Here is a 17,539-nt window from a genome sequence, read left to right on the forward strand (position 1 = left end):
TGGTATTTCAGATTGCTTAAACTCATCTAACTTAACATTAAATAAAGGTTTGCCTGTTTAGTCTTGCTCACCACCAAAACCTTACAAGTCCATTAGCTATGCTATTCCCTAACTTCTGCTAGAGTGAAAAGCTTTCAGACAGGTTAGTGATATCAGGATGTAATTGTCTCCATAAAGAGACTGTTAAACACGAAAGGACCATATTGGTGATTGGTCATCTAACCCAAGCTGACTGTAACTGGTGAAAGTAATTCTGATTTCTCAGAGGACCCTCTAATGTCCAGCTCCTCTGGTGTCATAGAATCCCAGACTGGTTTGAATTGGAAGGGACCTTGAAGCTCACCCAGTTCCAACCCACTGCAATGGGCAGGGACACCTTCCACTAGAGCAGGGTGCTCCAAGCCCCATCCAACCTGGCCTTGAACACTGCCAGGGATGGGGCATCCAGAGCTTCCTTGTGTTAAGGTGCAGCTCTTCCAGAATCAGGAATAAAGTGAAGACAGCCGATGATGCAGCCAAATTGTCAAAAGGTTCCCAAAGTCATAAATGTTTCTGGATAGGGAAGATCTATCCAATAAGCTCAGGATTCGGCATTGTGTTGTAAGAGAGAGAACACGTCAGGTTCATTCAGTAGTGATGGAGGCTGTGACACAGCTGGTGAGGCCTGTCTTGATGTGGAGGAATTGCCCTGGCGTGACCAGGGAGAGGATCACAGCCTTGGTCCATTGCACAGGATGCCATTAACCAGCACCTTTCTGTTTCTCTTCCCCTTGCTATTCCAGAGCGATTACTCAAGCGACACCGAAAGTGAAGACAATTTCCTGATGATGCCACCAAGAGACCATCTCGGCCTCACTGTGTTCTCCATGCTCTGCTGCTTCTGGCCGTTGGGGATTGCTGCCTTTTATCTGTCTCATGAGGTAATGTTCAAACATCTCCTGGTAACTCAGAGTTTTGTATCCATGGAGTAGCCATCACTGTGCACCAGCAAGGGAAATCCACCAAACCCCAAAGGTGGGCCAAGACATCCTTTCTCTGGGGCAGCGGGAGGTATTTAGAGAGGGTAATGTGTTCCTCACTTTGGTATGTCTCTCTGATAATGGTGGTTGTCTTGTGAGATACTTTGCTGAGGGAGGAATCTACAAAATATTTTAGGGTTTAGTTGATGATGGTCAGGTTCCATGTCAGGTTGTATGGTCTCTAGCTATGGATTTTCTGTGGACATGACTTTTGAGTGGAAAACGCCTTTGCTATCTCAAACACTCGGATTTCCTATTGGGGAGACTGATCTATTGGTTCCTGAACTGCTCATCCGGAAAAGCAAACTAGCTAGAAGAAAAGTAATTTCTGTTCTGCAGAACCTAATTTACTTTCCAGGAACCATTTCCTTTCCCCCTGTAAAACTGCTCAGCCTGTTCTTCTTGTCCAAGTTTAATATGGAAATATTCTTCCCAGAGAAGTGACCGTGGTTTGGTTTGTTTCCTTCATGAGATGGGCTTGCAGGTTTCCAGCCGGTGCCTAACTAGCCATCAAGTCTTGCCCCATCATTTGTTCCGACAAGTGTGTCTTCAGAAGTGCCTGCAGAGTAATTATTGAGTTTCCCAGCATGGCAGATAATGTAATGTGACAGAAAAGAAGTCACACTGGAAGTCCCATCAGTGACTGCAAGGGAACATTCATTTATATTTCTACCTACCGGTGATAGAAATGTCTATTGCCAACTACAGTGTGTACTCCACAGCACTGAAATCATTCACTCTTTCTCCTGTCTTTCTAACCTGTCTGCTCTAAACATCTACTACCATTGGCTCTTTGTCAGACAAGAGCCAGCACTTCAGATATGAAGAATACTAGTCTCCAATATCAAAAACACTCTTTCTTGTTTTCCATGAAGTTTGTCCACTGGAATATAACAGGTTTCCTTGTTTGAGTGCTATTGATTTCTCAAGCTTTGGTCAAGGGATTTGTCTGATGACGATGACAGTGGAAAGTTAACCATCACGGCCATGTCTCCTCACACACATGGACTAAGCAGGGGTTTTCACCAGTGCTGCAGCCAAGGAAGGGCTGAGAGCTGTCACCGTTAGAAAACACCATTAGCAGTGTGTTTGCTCTGTGCTGGAGAGAACAGTGTGCTCCTTCATGTCCTGTGGTAGCGTTCCTTCAGGAGGCCTGGGGGTTGCTTTAAGAAATGCAGGGGAAGCACAGCACAGTCCAATAAATGCAAAATGAACAACGTAATTAAGTACTTCACAGCAGTATGGCTGAGAAACTAATTGTGCTGAGAACCAGTGTATGGAGGACAGGGCATCCACATTAACTGTGAACTGATTCCAGGGGCCAGCGTGAATCCACAAAACAGAAACAGAGGGAAGGTGGAAAAGGCCATGTGTAGGCAGGGGAAGATAATAGTATTGTGCTGGAGGATATAGGCACTGGAAATGGAAACTTGGGTGTTGTTTGTTTTAGCATGATCACAGAATCATTAGGGTTACAAGGGCCTGATGGAGAACTGAATGGGGTTGCCTAAAGCTAGGAGCTGTCAGCGAAGTGCTTTGCTCTTACTAGGTTGAGAGATACTAAATTAACCTTTGTTAGTTAACCCCTTGGATGCATCAGGACAGGCTGTGGCTAAATCCAGCCAGGAGGAAGGATTGTTTCTGAGGAATTTTGATTTCTGATTATTGCTTTGGGTTGGATGCAGAAATCTTTTCACCTCTCCCCTCTAAAAACTGATGATGATGATAGTGCTACCACCCCTGAGTTCTCCTTTGCTCCGGTCTTTCCTCTTAGCTCTGTCCATAACAGCTGAATGAGCCGAGAACCCATTTCCCAAATCTATTGCAGAAAGATGGTCAAGTCCCTGCTCATCCCAATCCAGCATGGCCACATCGGTCTGTCCTTCCCTGCCTGCCTCCCCTCCAGCACTTCCATCACAACCCTGAGAACCCACAAGCCTTCACTGAAACTGGCTCTTCTGCAAAACCCCAACAAATTGACATTTTCCAGTGGAAAAAAAAAAAAAAATGAAACCAAAATTAAGGCCAAACCCTTCTATAGCCCTCAGTGACATGGGTTAGTGGTGGCCTTGGCAATGCTGGGGAAAGGGCTGGACTTGGTGATTGTAAAGGTCTTTTCCAACCCAGCTGATTCTAGGATTCTAAGATGCAGCTGTGAGGGTCTGTGTGCATGGTGGAAATGAAGATGTGCATCAGCTGAGTCAGCAGGGAGGAGCAGTGGATTCAGAAATGCACTCTGTGAAAGCAAAACCAGTTCCTTTCCATTGGGATATCCAATTTTCAGGAGCAGGGCATTGCCTTGTGAGCTCCTGATCCCAAGTTTCATTTCTTTAACTTTGTTAAACTGACAGAAGGGAGATTGAGATGAGATATTAGGAAGAAATTTTTCCCTGTGAGGGTGCTGAGGCCCTGGCACAGGGTGCGCAGAGAAGCTGTGGCTGCCCCATCCCTGGCAGTGTTCAAGGCCAGGTTGGACACAGGGGCTTGGAGCAACCTGCTCTAGTGGAAGGTGTCCCTGCCTGTAGCAGGGGTTGGAACTGGATGAGCTTTAAGGTCCCTTCCAACTCAAACCAGTCTGGGATTCTATCATTCCATGCAACCTCCATGGAGCTGTGTCTGGCTGGCACAGAAATACACCTGAAAAATCCCACTGGACACTTCTCAGCATACGTAGGTGCTCAAATAGCCTCCAAACCCACTTTCCTCCCTAGCTGCACATGAGATTTGCCAGGGGCAGATCGGAGTCCAAGCACGCGAGAGCAAGCACTTCCCCGTCTGCTGCATTTACTCCATACCATAATTACCTCCCTCATACTGTGATTGAAGGATGCATAGCTCTATAATCATTTTGCCACATCCCATGGGTTGCTGGAGTGGGCACAACTCCAAATGCCATTGCTTGGGTTGGTTTTAAAGAAACTGGTAAAAGGATTTTCTTTGGTTTCCATGCTGATGTGAGGCATGCATGACCATGTGGAGGAGGAGCATGTGTTTCTTCATGATAACTTATGGAACATTTGGAGCCTTTCCAGTTTTCAGAGAGAGGCTTTGAAAAAGCTGTATTTTGACATGTTTCAGTGGTCACTGGGGAGAAGAGAGAAATAATGTTTGTCCCCCCGCTGTGAGGGAGGAGACAGGATGAGCTTAACCTTTATCAGAGACCAGGGATTATGTGCTCTGCATACACGAATGTGTTTCTCTTTCTTTGCATTTCTTCATCGGATTTTGACATCTAGCCACTACTGAAAAGGACAGGGAAATAACAGCCAAGTGCTTTCTATTATTCATTAGAAATGTGTCTCATAGTCCCCATCTCAACAGGGAAAACCATGAGACAGGATGGCAGTGTGATGTGCCACGCTCAACCAGACTGCCTGCTGGCACTGCTAAGACCTTTCCATGCTTCACCATCCCACCCTTTTTGTTTTGTTTTTCCTCTCTGCCCCACTTTTCTCCATCAGAAAACAGAATATCATAGCTTATGAAGAAGTTGACACCCACAACCATGAGCCTATCCTTGTACCAGTGACGCTGCATCCCTTTGTACCCAAGATGAAAAGGCACAGGCAAACCCAAAAGCCTGGAGTATTTTTCTTTATGTGTTTTATGTGCAGTAACAGGCTGAACTGTACACTTGCAGGGAGTGCTGCTCAGCATTGCTGAAGTGGTGCTAGCAAAACAGACAGTGGGCTTTTGCATTTTCCAAGGAGTTGTTGATTTTTCAGCACCGCATCCTTTGTTGGATTAAGTAGCGCTTGTACAAAAGAGCCTGCTGTCAAAAGAAGATGAGCTTTAACCTCCTTAAGTGTAACATGAAAAAGTCCTTTCTTTTTTTTGATGTCTTGGACCAGGATACCAATCACATAATCCCTGAGTTGAAGCTGGGCTGTCACTTTGGGTCACACAGCTTGGATGTAGGGTACTGGAGGTGTTCAGGGGCTACCCAGCCCTGTCTTTGCTGCCAGTCATGCAGAGCTTTGAGCTGGCTATGCTGATCCCTTGAAAAGCAGATCTCTGAGTTCTTCAGCTTTGTGTGTGCTTGTGAGTGCAGGTGCATGCAGGCACCCTTCTGACGAAGCTTTGCAGGCCTTGAGCTGTAAAAGTGGTGAATAAAACCTCCAGACAATTAAATCCTCGTGGGTCAGGAATGAGTCAAAATAAGTCAGAATGAGCTCCTGCTCATATGGAGCTGCTAAGGACTTTCATGGCAGGAATCCTCCCAGCAGAGCTCTGTGCTAGTGTCTTGCTGAGGTGGCCAAGGGGTGACAGTATGGCCACTGTCCTTGCATGAGAACCCCAGCCCTGCAAGGGCCACCACTCACCAGACTGTGTCCCTGTTGTAGTTGTAAGGTAGATGGCAGACACCATGACTTTCGGGCTCTTCTGAACCTGCTTCAGTCTTAAGAGGTGGTGAATGTAGATTCTGTAGTTAGTATTTATTATAGCATGGGTTTGGAACTAGGTGATCCTTAAGGACTCTTCCGACTCATAGAATTCTATGATTTCTCAACATGCCAGCTCTTCAGCTGATGGGAATCGCTCTCCCTCCACTCACTTGTGTCTTACTGAGGAGGGAACTAAGCCAGCGGCTCACACAAAGGGCCAGGTCCCATAAGCAATGCTGAGGCAGCCCATGTTGACACGACCTCACCCCTAGGTGCCTATATGGCTCTCAAACCCTCGTGTCACAGGACTTAGCTTCTCACTGGGATGAGCTATATGCTCTGGTACTTTTCCTGAGTGATCACCTTAAGAAAGAGCTGAGTTCTTCCAGCCACGTTTGCAAACACAGGAATAGCTGTGTCTAGCATGTTAGATTGCAGGCCTGAAGTTTGGCAAGAGACTGAAACCATTGAGAACAAGGTTTTCGATGAAGAGACGTGGGGTGAACATTGCTTGCAAACTGCTCATACAGTTCTGCTTGCAAACTGTCTCTGTGTGAGTGCATATGTGTGCACTCCTGCTGAAACACAGTGCTTGCAAGGAGAAGCACTTCAGGATCATCGAATGACACCATAATTTTAGCTGCCACAAGACAGATGTCTTATACTTACATATGGCGCTTCAGACAGACATTTCTTGTGCTTTGACTTGCATCTATACTCGAGCCTCAGTTGGATGGGTTTTGCCTGTGCTGCTCACTTCCAGCTGATGGCTTTTATCCCTTGTCTGCTTTGTCCACTCAAAGACTGTGGCAAGGGCCGCCTGCATGTGGCCCAGGCATCCTAGACACAGCTGGCGCTACCCTGACCATGCATGTTCATAGAGGAAAATACAGCAGCCTAAGGTGGGGTGAAGCTGCTGATGCTCCATGCCTGCAGGTCCAACGAGCAGCAAGGCTGGAGGTGCATTCCCTGCAGGCACACACACACAAGGCACACATATACACCATGTATTTACATGGGTACATGGCTGGCCATGCAAACCACAGAAAGACACTCAGAGCACTCAACAAAGGCAGACAGCACCAGCAGCCTCATCCTGCTCCTCTCTGTCTAAGCAGGATGGAGGTCCACTAGTGAGAATATCTATCTATCTAGACGCAAACAGATATGCACACGTATCTATGTATATATATATGCACACACATATCAGTGCATTGTGGATCGCTCCGGTACCTAGGCTCAGCAGTGAGACTGAGGATCACTCACACTTCCCAAGGAGGGCATCAAGAGAGTGAAATATGCAGTGTTGGATGGAGAGAGTGAGAGTGGGAGAGAGGCTGTGATGGCCAGAGTTAATTTAGGAGCACAGCAATGTACGAGCACAGCGTGGGAAGGGTAGGGCCAGCTTACTCCTCCAGGTAGGGCTTGTGTAAAGAAAGGCAGGTTTGAGGCTCCCCCTGTTAAGAAGGATTAACTGTAATACTGTGTGAATGCTGCAAAGGGCTTTCTCTGCCACTGTGGCTCACATGTGGCCATGTTCATGAGGGGGATGGTTGCAGCTATGGGGAGTAAATAAATTGGTATGATGCCCCTTGTCCTAACCAGGACAACTTTGTAGGAGGCTGGCACCAAGTGACACCAAGTGTCTCTGTGAAGGTTCAAAGTGAAAGGCAAATGCTCAGAGGATAATGCCCCAGGCCAGAGAGTGCATAGGGCATTGCAGAGATGGTGAATTGGCCAGGCAGAGGATGATAGTGAATACTGAACAGTACAGCCTGTGCCAGCATAAAATAACATAGCTGCTGTTCTCAACCGTGGCAAGGAGAGAAACTACCTGCTGAGATAGCCAGGAACATATGTTGCTGTGTGAGAGTGCTGGGTTTCTTGTTCTTGGAAGAATAGCTCTGAAATGGATGTCCCTGGCCTCTGGTTAGGGACATTTGGGTGACATCTCTTGGCTTTGCAGAAAGCTCATCACATGGTTCAGTACATTCAGGGTTGCAACTTATGCTCCTTTCATAGGGGAGGGAAATCCGAGTCCTGGATGAAGTGGCAGAGGCTGTCTTGTGGCCCTTTAATTCCCCAGGGTCTGCTTCAGATGGTGATGGTGATGCTAAATCTGAAGTGGTAGTGACAGAACAAAGGGGAATGGCTTTAACCTGACAGAGGAGAGATTGAGATGAGACATTAGGCAGAAATTCTTCCCTGTGAGGGTGCTGAGGCCCTGGCACAGGGTGCCCAGAGAAGCTGTGGCTGCCCCATCCCTGGCAGTGTTCAAGGCCAGGTTGGACAGGGCCTGGACCTAGACCTCTATGAAGCAGGGTTTATTAACTACCAGCACCTCTAATTCTCTGCTTTCCAGGTGGGAGCTGGCTCCCAGCCACTGGTTCGAGTGTGGGTGAACTTTGCTGACACCAACTTTTCCCTTCAGGGCAGATGTCTTCTGAAAAGAGAAGTATTTGTACACACAAGAGAACATCCATTTGCAGCGAGCTGGGTTTCAGCGGATGCTAATTTCAGTATGCTGTAGGTGAGGTCTTGGGCCAGGGATCTTTATAAGTGTCTTGTATAAATTCCTCTTCACTCCTCTTTGTCCTTTTGATCTTGTGGTCACATTTCCAAATCACGAACTACAGCTACAAAAAAAGGGATTAGGTTAATGAATGGTCTGATTGCTTTAGCCCTTAAGCTAATTTTAAGTAATTGGAAAGGTAGCTGGCAAATAACATTCCCGGGAGAGTTAAATTCATTATGCAGGTGTTTAATTATAAGGAAATCTGGGGACAGAAAAGAGACCAACTCAAAATGTTTGAGGAGGTGAGGGGTCTCTTTTATTAGCAAGAACATCCTGCACGATAGCTTTGCACATGAACTGTTCTGTGCTTGACATTCAGGCTGAGCCAGCCAGAGCCCAGACACATATCGATATAGTCATTCTCCAAGTGTACAAAACATTATTCCTTCCTGGCATCCTCTTTTCACCCTGCTGTTGCTTTTTGTTGCTCATCTATTGGCTTGCTATTTCACAGGCTCATGAGACAGCAAGGATTGTTCCAGTGCAGAATAATGCCCCTACAACAGGTTGCATGCATGCCTGCCATAAGCTTGGTGTGTCCATAGTACTCACAAAATCACCCAGTGATGATGATCCCAGCCCAGAGGCAGAAGCAGGGGACACGGTTCTGAACCTCCCTAGTAGGTTGCCCTGCTGAAAGAGTCATGGGAAAGGCAGAGACCCATTGCAGATATGGGAATAGAACACGGTTCCCCCATTCTGCCCATCCCAGTGGTTGCTTCAGTTGTAAGAAAAGCCAAAAAGCTTTAGATGCTGCCTCAGGAGACTGGTGACATTATGATGCTCTTCACATCCAAGGTGGTAAATGATCTCCCTTGAATTCTCCTGTGGCAAGGAGAACAGAGAGTATGTCTGGAGTGTTCTTTGGGTGCTGTTCATAAATAGACCTTTCTTTCATCTGCCACTGTAGCATGCACCCTTTTACAAAACGAAAGCAAGCAAAAGGAGGCATCCACATGTGAAGTTTAATGTATGCAGTAGTAAGTGAATGGATGCTTTCAACAGCAAAGGCTTAAGGTTAACCTTTCATCAGTCTGCAGAAGACTCGGGTATTTTTTTCTTCCTCTAAGAGATTAACATCATGTACCAGAGGCCCAGGGCTATATTGTAATCTTGTATATACAGCTTGCTATCTCTCAGCAGCTGTTCTGGTGAGGGATACTGAATTACTACTTCCTTTGGATGCACAGCAAACTGAACTGATCATTTCTGATTATAATCTACATATCTCTTTCAAATGGGCTGCAGAAAACACTTTGAAGTGAAGACTTGAGTATAGTGATGTAGGCATGCAAAAGTGCCTGCCAGACAACTGTAACTCCTCATTGAGTTGTCTGACTTCCCAGCAGAAGGAAAGAGTAAAAGGTTTCATATATTCATTTTGGGATGAATGACAAGAATCAGCTGAAAAGGAAGGGACTAAGACCTACCTGCATCTGTGCAGTTTGTGTCTAAAACTGGGCACTGTATGTTCACGGGTAATGACTATGCTTTTCAGCCTAGAATAAACACGGGATTATCCATTGTATCCAAAGATCCTCATCAAGGACCCACTGCAAGGCAGAACAATACAATCATAAAATCACAAAGTGGTTTGGGTTGAAGGGACCTTAAAGCTCATCCAGTTCCAACCCCCTGCAATGGGCAGGGACCCCTTCCACTAGAGCAGGTTGCTTCAAGCCCCTGTGTCCAACCTGGCCTTGAACACTGCCAGGGATGGGGCAGCCACAGCTTCTCTGGGCACCCTGTGCCAGGGCCTCAGCACCCTCACAGGGAAGAATTTCTTCCTAATGTCTCATCTCAATCTCCCCTCTGTCATGTTAAAGCCATTCCCCCTTGTCCTGTCCTTTCAGACCCTTGTCAAAAGCCCTTTCCATGTTTCTCTTGTTGTCCCCTTTAGGTAGTGGAAGGTACTGGAACCTTATAAGGGACCCAGCTGTTGTATAAGCTCATAAGATACCTGAGATAAGAAGGGAGGACACTCCCTGTTTTCAGCTCTTGTGCCTGAGGAGCATGCACCTCTCCAGTGGTCATGCACTGAGGTTTTCCTCCAGGGCAAATGGCTGTCCCAGCAGTGAGCCTACAGACTTCCCCACTGAGTGCAACCGTTTCTTCAAGTGAGCACGAAAGCAGACAAAGGGGTCTTGCCATGGGACCCTGGAAGGTAACATCATGAAAGAGAAGCTTCTGTTGCTAGTGGCAGTGTCCACAGGGCCTCTGTTAAGTTAAGCTCTGTGCCAGCCAAAAAGCTTTGGAGACAGCAAGGCCAATGAGAAATAATTCTGTCCCATTAAAGTAGATGGAGAGATTGCACTTTCTTCCCATGACCCTGGGCAAAATATTGAGCCCAGCAGGAGCAGCTTCCCTGAGGCAGCCACTGTCTGGGGCTGTAGGGGCACAGATCCATCAGTACTCTCTTTTGATAGCTCTGGCCAAGATCTGTCACAGTCTTGACTCTACCTCTCACCAGTCTCTGCAGAAACTTGTTTCCAGCCCTTGTTTCATTTGTGCCTTAAATGGTTGAAATCTTTCTTTAAGAAGTGAAAGGTTAATTAATTATCTAATATTATTGCATTGTTCCAAAACACTGTTTCCTAATCTAAACAGCAGCATTTGCTGATGCTTTGCCTCCAGCTGTATTCACAGAGATAGGCAGGACATTAAAATGCACGCATCAAGACACATGATGTATTGCTGGTAATAAAACCAATGTAGTATTTTATGTGCTGGGGGGGGAAACACCAGTTTTTTCACATGGTGACAATCCCCAGTGCCAGTTCAGTATTAAAATACACTCGTTTGGGGCACGATGAGCAAGGAGTTGTCAATGACATATCCACATCTTGTAGTTTCTTGTCTTATTTCCAAGAAGTGTGAAGGAGTCAGGGTTGCTTGGGTGAATGCAAGTCCATGCATGTCCACAGAGGGATTCAGCTTCCTCCAAGACTATGGGCAAAGCCAGAGATGAAAGAAGAGGGGTCACAGCATCAGGCAGAAGAGATGGAATTGGCAAGCCCTGCTTAACCCCATTCCTCATCCTGCCTTCCTTGGCATCAGTGCTTCGCCATCGTGACATCCAGGAGAAAGGATGCTGTTCAAACCAGCTATTACCCAGAATTCCCAGACTGCAATCCCAAAGATAGCCAATGGATGTTAGAGTCTGCTCCACCATGATGAGGTGTATCACCAGGAAGGACCTCTCCTTATGGCTATTGTCTCTAGCAAGAGGTGTAGAAATGGGATGGTCAGAGCAGCAAAGACCAAATCATCCCAGGTCTGATCAGAAAGCTTCCTCTGGCAGAGGTTTGTACTGGGTTTTTTTTGATGTGAAAGGTGCTCCCTTCACAACAGGAACCAAAAGTTGGTAGAGAATTCCCTGTCCATGGTTCAGAGCCTAGTAGCTGCTCCCAGCACTTCCCTTGGCTATAGCAAGGACATGCTACAAAAGGTGAAGGTGGTTCTTGGGCTGATAATGGCAGGCAGAGTAAGTTCCAAATCCTCCCAGGTGTGATAACTCGGGAAATGGGATTTGGTGTCCAGAGACATGTGGGCCTTTGAACTAATTTAAATAGTAATTATCCCAGCCTGGGATTTCTGGATTCCATTCAAGACAGGACGCTCAGTAATTGTGCTGAATGTGTCCTCATTCCTTGACCTTGTCACACAGATGGCGTTGTTCTAAGCAGGTTTCTACTGACTACAACTAATTAAACGATTAATTAGGAGCCCTCACTTACACAGAAGCTATTGTAAAGCAAGAACTTCAGTGACCTCATGGGACCTTGCCACAGCATTAGTCCTAGGGCTGTCCAGACTGTCTTTGCTGAAGCTTCAGTGCATCCTCCCAGTCTCAGTTTGAACCGTACCTGTGACAGGTTGGCTCAGCTTAAGCTGGACTCACCCTGAGCATCACCTGGGCCTTTCCTGATGTGCCTTCAGGATGTCTCACATTTGAGAGCTTTCCTTTGGTAAACGAGGTGAAGCCCACCTTGTCCTGTGACTTTCAGTGGCTATTCCTAAATAGTTGTGAGCATGAATTTCTTGTTTCCCAGGATTTTCAGTATCCCCACAATGAAAATGAATATTTAAATCACATGGACAGAGGCTTTTATTCTTACTGTATCTCACTTTAGTCTGCCAACACTTTAGCATTTCTCCATCCACCTTCTTTCAAACCATCAAGTATTCAGATTCTGTGTCATAGAAGTGATGCCTCATGAACCCCTCCCTCATTCCTAATAACTTCTGTGTTGTATAATAAAAACAACACCACAATACACACTTTATATGTCTGCTGATTAGAAACCAGATCATCATAGAGGTTTTTAGCACAGGTATGCACTTTCCCTGCTTTGTTATGCCTGCAGTCAGGATCTGAAGGGTTTGGCATTGCTCTCTCTGCCCCTTGGGTCCACACTCCTCGAATTGGAAATTTCCTATTTACTGGGGCCCAGGATAAATGAACGATCCAATCTCCAAAACCCATTAGGGATTAATTGCAAGCAGAAGTTATACTGTTTTAATTAAAGCAGCATACTTCAGGCAGCCCATCCCTGTAATGCAAACTTAGTATCAATGTCCTTACACTAGGAAAGATCTTCCCTGATACCAGAGAATGTGTAGAAGAGAGTAATCTGTCCTGCAGGAAGCACAAATACATTGGCATGCTCTGCTTCAATTGCCTTGAAAGAGAAAACAGTGTCCTGCTGGGTGCAGTTACACCACTGCCAGTCTGCAGGTTGAGCTCACTTTCCTCCTGTGCCATTGGGAATGCTGCTGGGGTGGTGGGTGGGAGCCATATGAATTACAGTGCTGTGAGAGCTGAAATGGGGACAGCAGGGTGCAGCTTTGTCAGAGGGGAAATAAATCTGACTTTTGGGATTGTTGCACACAGGATGCTGCTTTTCTCAGGGGAGCAGCCCTGTGAGGAGCACACATTGCGGGGCACGTTGATGGAACTGTGCCTTTTGCAGTGCTGAGACCAGCACATCCATTGATGCCACGGACCTTGCTGGCTTATCTTTAAACCCCAGAGAAGCAGAGCGATGCAGATTGCATTGAAACCCAGTGGGAATCAAGCTGCTGAGTTGTCCATCAGTATTGAGGAAGCACCCTTGTATTCATTAGCTACTTCATAGGCAAAAAGTGTCAAAAGCAAACACACAGAAGATGAGATTTGTGTGATCACCTGGCACATCAGAGAGGGCCCCCTAAAAAAGAGGGAGGAAAGACATGGTAGGTGATGTGGCATTTGGTAGGCATTTGGGAAGGTTTCTGACAGCAAAGGCAATCCAGGCGTTCAAAAGGGTCCTTTGTGGGAGTGCAACAACCAAAAGTCCAAACTAGCTCCTCAAAAAGCCAAGGGGGCAAACAGTGGGAAGGAAGAGAACAGTCATGTCCTCTACACAGGCCAAGCTTGCTGATGCTGACAGGCTTACAGGGAGCTATGAAGTACTTGTTCACACTGAAGGCTGCCCTTAGGTTGGCCTACCAACTGTTTCTTTATGTTCCCATTTCAGACCTTGCTGCATGCCTCTTTACTTCATCTATGAAAGAGCTCACACTGCTGCATTTCTGCCTCCTAATTTGGTGGCCTTACCCTGCAGCTCTTACATAGGTGTATCCATCAGTCATATCAGATGTAAAAGATGCCATGGTTTGCCATCAAGCCTATAAATTCAAGATGTCTCTAGGAGGAAAAGGGTCAAAGCAGTTGGAATCTGAGCTACTGCAGCTCAGACTTGCAGCTCCAGTTGGAGCTTCTGTTTCACCTTTGGAATAGGCTATGTGTGAAGATTACATTGACTTGCTATTTGCCTCAAGTGATTTGGGGGAAATAGCTGCTTCCGCTCATTGTGGGAAGCCAGCCAAACCTGAACAATCTCACGGTAAGCAATGCCACAGTGAAACCTAGAGCAGAGATTCCCGTTTCCTTGCATTTGCTGCTTTGTTACAGAGCCCTGCTATTATCACAAGATTCCCCCGCCACCCCAGTCCATAACAGCTCCCTCGTGGATGTGCGGCAGCGATGTTTTTGTGACCACAAAGGAAACAGCATGTTCGCCAATTATATGATAAGGCCAAAATCATTTACCTCCTACCAAGTGTGACATATTTCAGCAGTCGCTAATTAAGCTGAGAGATTGCTGTCATAGCCCTGTGCAAAGGAAAATCAGAACCTCTGTGAAATCTCTTTGGCAGAATGTGCATCATCTGCTATCTCCAGTATGAGCACAGAGCGCTGACACTACTGTCGGCATTAAATCACCCTTCCAGTATGCTCAGCTCCTCTTTTAATCTACCAGCCTGTACCTCACCAACCTGGAGTCTTCACCATATGTGCTTGCATCTGTTGGCAAAGCAAAGAAGAGCATTTTTCCTAGCAATTGTTATGCTGAGGATCAAGGGTAAAAGATAGAAATGCTACTGTTTGTAATCTATGGCCAGCATGCGAGCTGCGTGTCGTCTTAGGTGTCCAGTCTGGACACCTATTTGCTGTAGCAGTCAGGAGGATGTATGCTTTCCCTGCTCCTGCAGGGATGCAGCTCTGTACCACTGGGAACAACTGCTTTTTCACTGTGTGACTGTGTCATTAATAAGGAGAGAATAGGGAGATTGAAGGCAATGGTGGTACTGTAAGTGGTGACAGCTAGATACCTTGCCTGGTGTTTCTTCTGCTGAACAGAGATGGGATTTGAAGGGGTTTGAAGGGAAGGGGTAGTCTTTCAAGAGGGCGTGAATTACACTTCAGTATCCCTGTACTATTAATCAGGCCTTTATAGATGAAACTGAAGCTCATAGCTGGCTGCCATCATCTGCTGCTGTGTCTTGTCTCAAACCCTGTGTACTGCTTGGTAATGATAGGGAGTCCTTGAACCAGCTCAGGCCCCTTTGCAGATGAATACCACTTCCTGTGATGCTATGTGTTGCTGTGATTTTCACTGTGCCATGCAGTCCACTGAGGAAAATCCTGACTTCTCACCTTAAAATGAAATGAGCCAGCAAGTGCAATACTTTGAAAGGCATCAACAGCCGTGCCAAGAGGATCTCACCGGGTCCTTTTAGCCAGCCCAGCAGGACAGGATGTTCAACTAAGCAGCCAGAACAAAAAGTGCTGCTAGAAGCTGCTGTTTAGTGTTTTTGTTGGTGTTTGGCTGTACATGTAGCTGAGACATTGCTGATTTGTTTGTGATGCCTCAAATTCTATCACTTGCTCAAAGAGCAAACTGCTCTGCTTTGAGTATATACGAGAGAAAACCTCTTGCTTTTCTCTTCTGAATTAATTTAGGAGGGAAGGGAAATGTATTTTGGAGAAAGCAAGTTAAAGATTTTTTGTTAATGGTAAGTGGCTGAGCATAATTCAGTTTATTGCTAATTCCAAAGCAGGGAATCAGAATCATGATGTCATGTCTTTTTAGCTCCATTCAAATGTTTTGCCTCCTCTTCTTCTGACTGAAATGACTCATAAGATCATAGACGCTAGGCACGGCAAAGACCTTTAAGTTCATCTTGCCCATCAGTCTGCAACCACTGGGTTGTTATTTAGAACGGTAAACAAGAAAACCATGTTAGAGGCAGACACAATGTTCTCTTAGAGAGTGGAGAGTACTGAGATATTCTTTAGTCATCTGTGTTTATCAGCTGGGTCTGAGAGCAGGGACCATGAAGTCAACATGAATGAAAGCAGCGCCATGCAGTGTCAAGTAGGGCTGAAGCAGATCTCACCTTTCTGGGCTGAAAGTCTTTCCATAGGGAAGGAGCATGTTTCCACCCCTACCAATAACCCCGCTTTCCTCTTGCTCACATCACTTCCCACAATTGCTTTGTCATGCGTCACTTTGGGTGACTTCCTTTTAGATTTAGTGGATTACTTTTCAGAGCTGCTGGGTTTCATGAACCACTGGTTGAAGTCACTGGGAACAGTATTGCCCTAGAGAACGCCTGATGGGGAGCATCTGTGACTGGAAACACCTTGGGCCGAACAGCCAAAAATATGGCTGCTAGAAAGAAAAGCAGTCTGCTGGGAATCCAGAGTATGAGAGGCAGGCCTTGAAATCAGAGCAGAAAGGGTCTGTAACCAAGGGTCTGTACAGGACCTGGACCCTGGTGTCCCCTGACAAAGGCATGTCAAATCAGTGCCTTTCTCTGGGGCAGAGCCCATCCTTCAGGGCTACAGGGTACCAGCTCACATCTGAGGCTCCCAAGTGCAATACAGGCAGGTGGGGTGTTTATTCAGCAGTTAGGAGCTGAAATCAGACAAACCAGCCATACTCCCTCTCTTCCTTATTCACTCATTACTGCTGCTCTGACATACCTGCTGTCACTACTGAGTGCAAGCCTAGATCTGGCTGCTGTCCCGAGAGCATTTTTACAGGAGCTGTCAATACAGCTTTGCATCAGCAAATGCCAGCGCATCCATTTGGGCAGGTGCCTTTTCAACTTGCTTGTTTCTGGCCACATGTGTTCTCTAACATCATGAGAATTCACTGGAAATGGTCATCCACAGGATAACATATGAAGATCTATAACATCCCTACAACCGCCTGAAAGGAGGATGGAGCCAGGAGGTGGCTGGTCTCTGCTCCCAAGGAACAAGTGATTGGACAAGAGGAAGCAGCCTCAAGCTGCACCAGGGGAGGTTTAGACTGGATATTGGGAATAATTCCTTCCCCAAAGGGCAGTCAGGCATTGGAACAGGCTGCCCAGGGCAGTGCTGGAATCACCGTCCCTGGAAGTGTTCACAAACCGTGTAGACAAGGCCCTCAGTGACATGGGTTAATGGTGGCCCTGGCAGTGTTGGGAAACAATTGGACTGAATGATCTTAAAGGGCTTTTCCAACCTTGTTGGTTCTATGGTTCTATGATTCTGTGATGTGCATCTATCCTGCTCTTGGGACACTTGATGAGTTCATTCCTCAGCTTCCAAAAGCTTCCAGAATTCCTTTTGCGGTGGCCTCAGCAGCATGTGAACATGGGCTAAGCCTTCCCCCTGTAGCAGGAGTGACTTTGGAAGCCACCCTCCCACTGAGCCACCCCTGCAGGGATGCCCTGACTGCTCTGATTCACATTCTGTGGCAAGGATCTCTGAGAGCTCGGTGCCTCTGAGCCCCCGTTGAGGAGGGATCATTAGCATGCAGCCTGCCTGCCTGTGCAAGATGCTATCTGTACACCTAGCAGCAAAGGATAACCAAATCAACACCCAGTCAGACTCCATTAACATGGCCCTCAGGAGGCAAATGCCTCTTAACGTGAAATTGTGTGCCACTGATCATTTCAGCAGCCAGGGCTCCTGATTGGTTCACAAGCCAGTTTTCCTCTAGTGAAACATCTCCAAGCAGCATCTTTCACAGCAAGTGAATCTGTTTCCTCAGAGGCAAAGAGCTCTCTGTGGGCAGCTTCCCTGCAGGAGCTGCCATCGGCACAAACATCAGAAGCCTGACACCCATGTCCTGGATTGCAAGCATTCCCATGCAGTGGTGAAGGTATCTCTGTTTTGCTTCCTCCTTGCCTCCTTTGAAGCTGCAGGTGGGGAAATGGGCAAGAAATGGGCTGAATGCCAG

General features: G+C 46.7%; 1 protein-coding gene across 2 annotated transcripts in view; it reads left to right on the plus strand.

The window, feature by feature from the left end:
* Positions 1 to 17,539, plus strand: part of SYNDIG1 (synapse differentiation inducing 1) — a 58,194-nt gene that overhangs the window by 17,693 nt on the left and 22,962 nt on the right. For both annotated transcript variants that reach the window (XR_009727481.1, XM_061367147.1), the window contains exon 3: positions 783 to 920. Coding sequence is in view for 1 of the 2 variants with exons in the window: in XM_061367147.1 (XP_061223131.1) it covers positions 783 to 920 (138 nt within the window). In the remaining variant the exon portion in view is untranslated. The remainder of the gene's footprint in view (positions 1 to 782; positions 921 to 17,539) is intronic.

Source organism: Neopsephotus bourkii, unplaced genomic scaffold (assembly GCF_033783945.1).
Source record: "Neopsephotus bourkii isolate Nb327-2 ecotype Australia unplaced genomic scaffold, CSIRO-AGI_Nbou_v1 NB_1373, whole genome shotgun sequence".
NCBI classification, from domain to species: Eukaryota; Metazoa; Chordata; class Aves; order Psittaciformes; family Psittacidae; genus Neopsephotus; species Neopsephotus bourkii.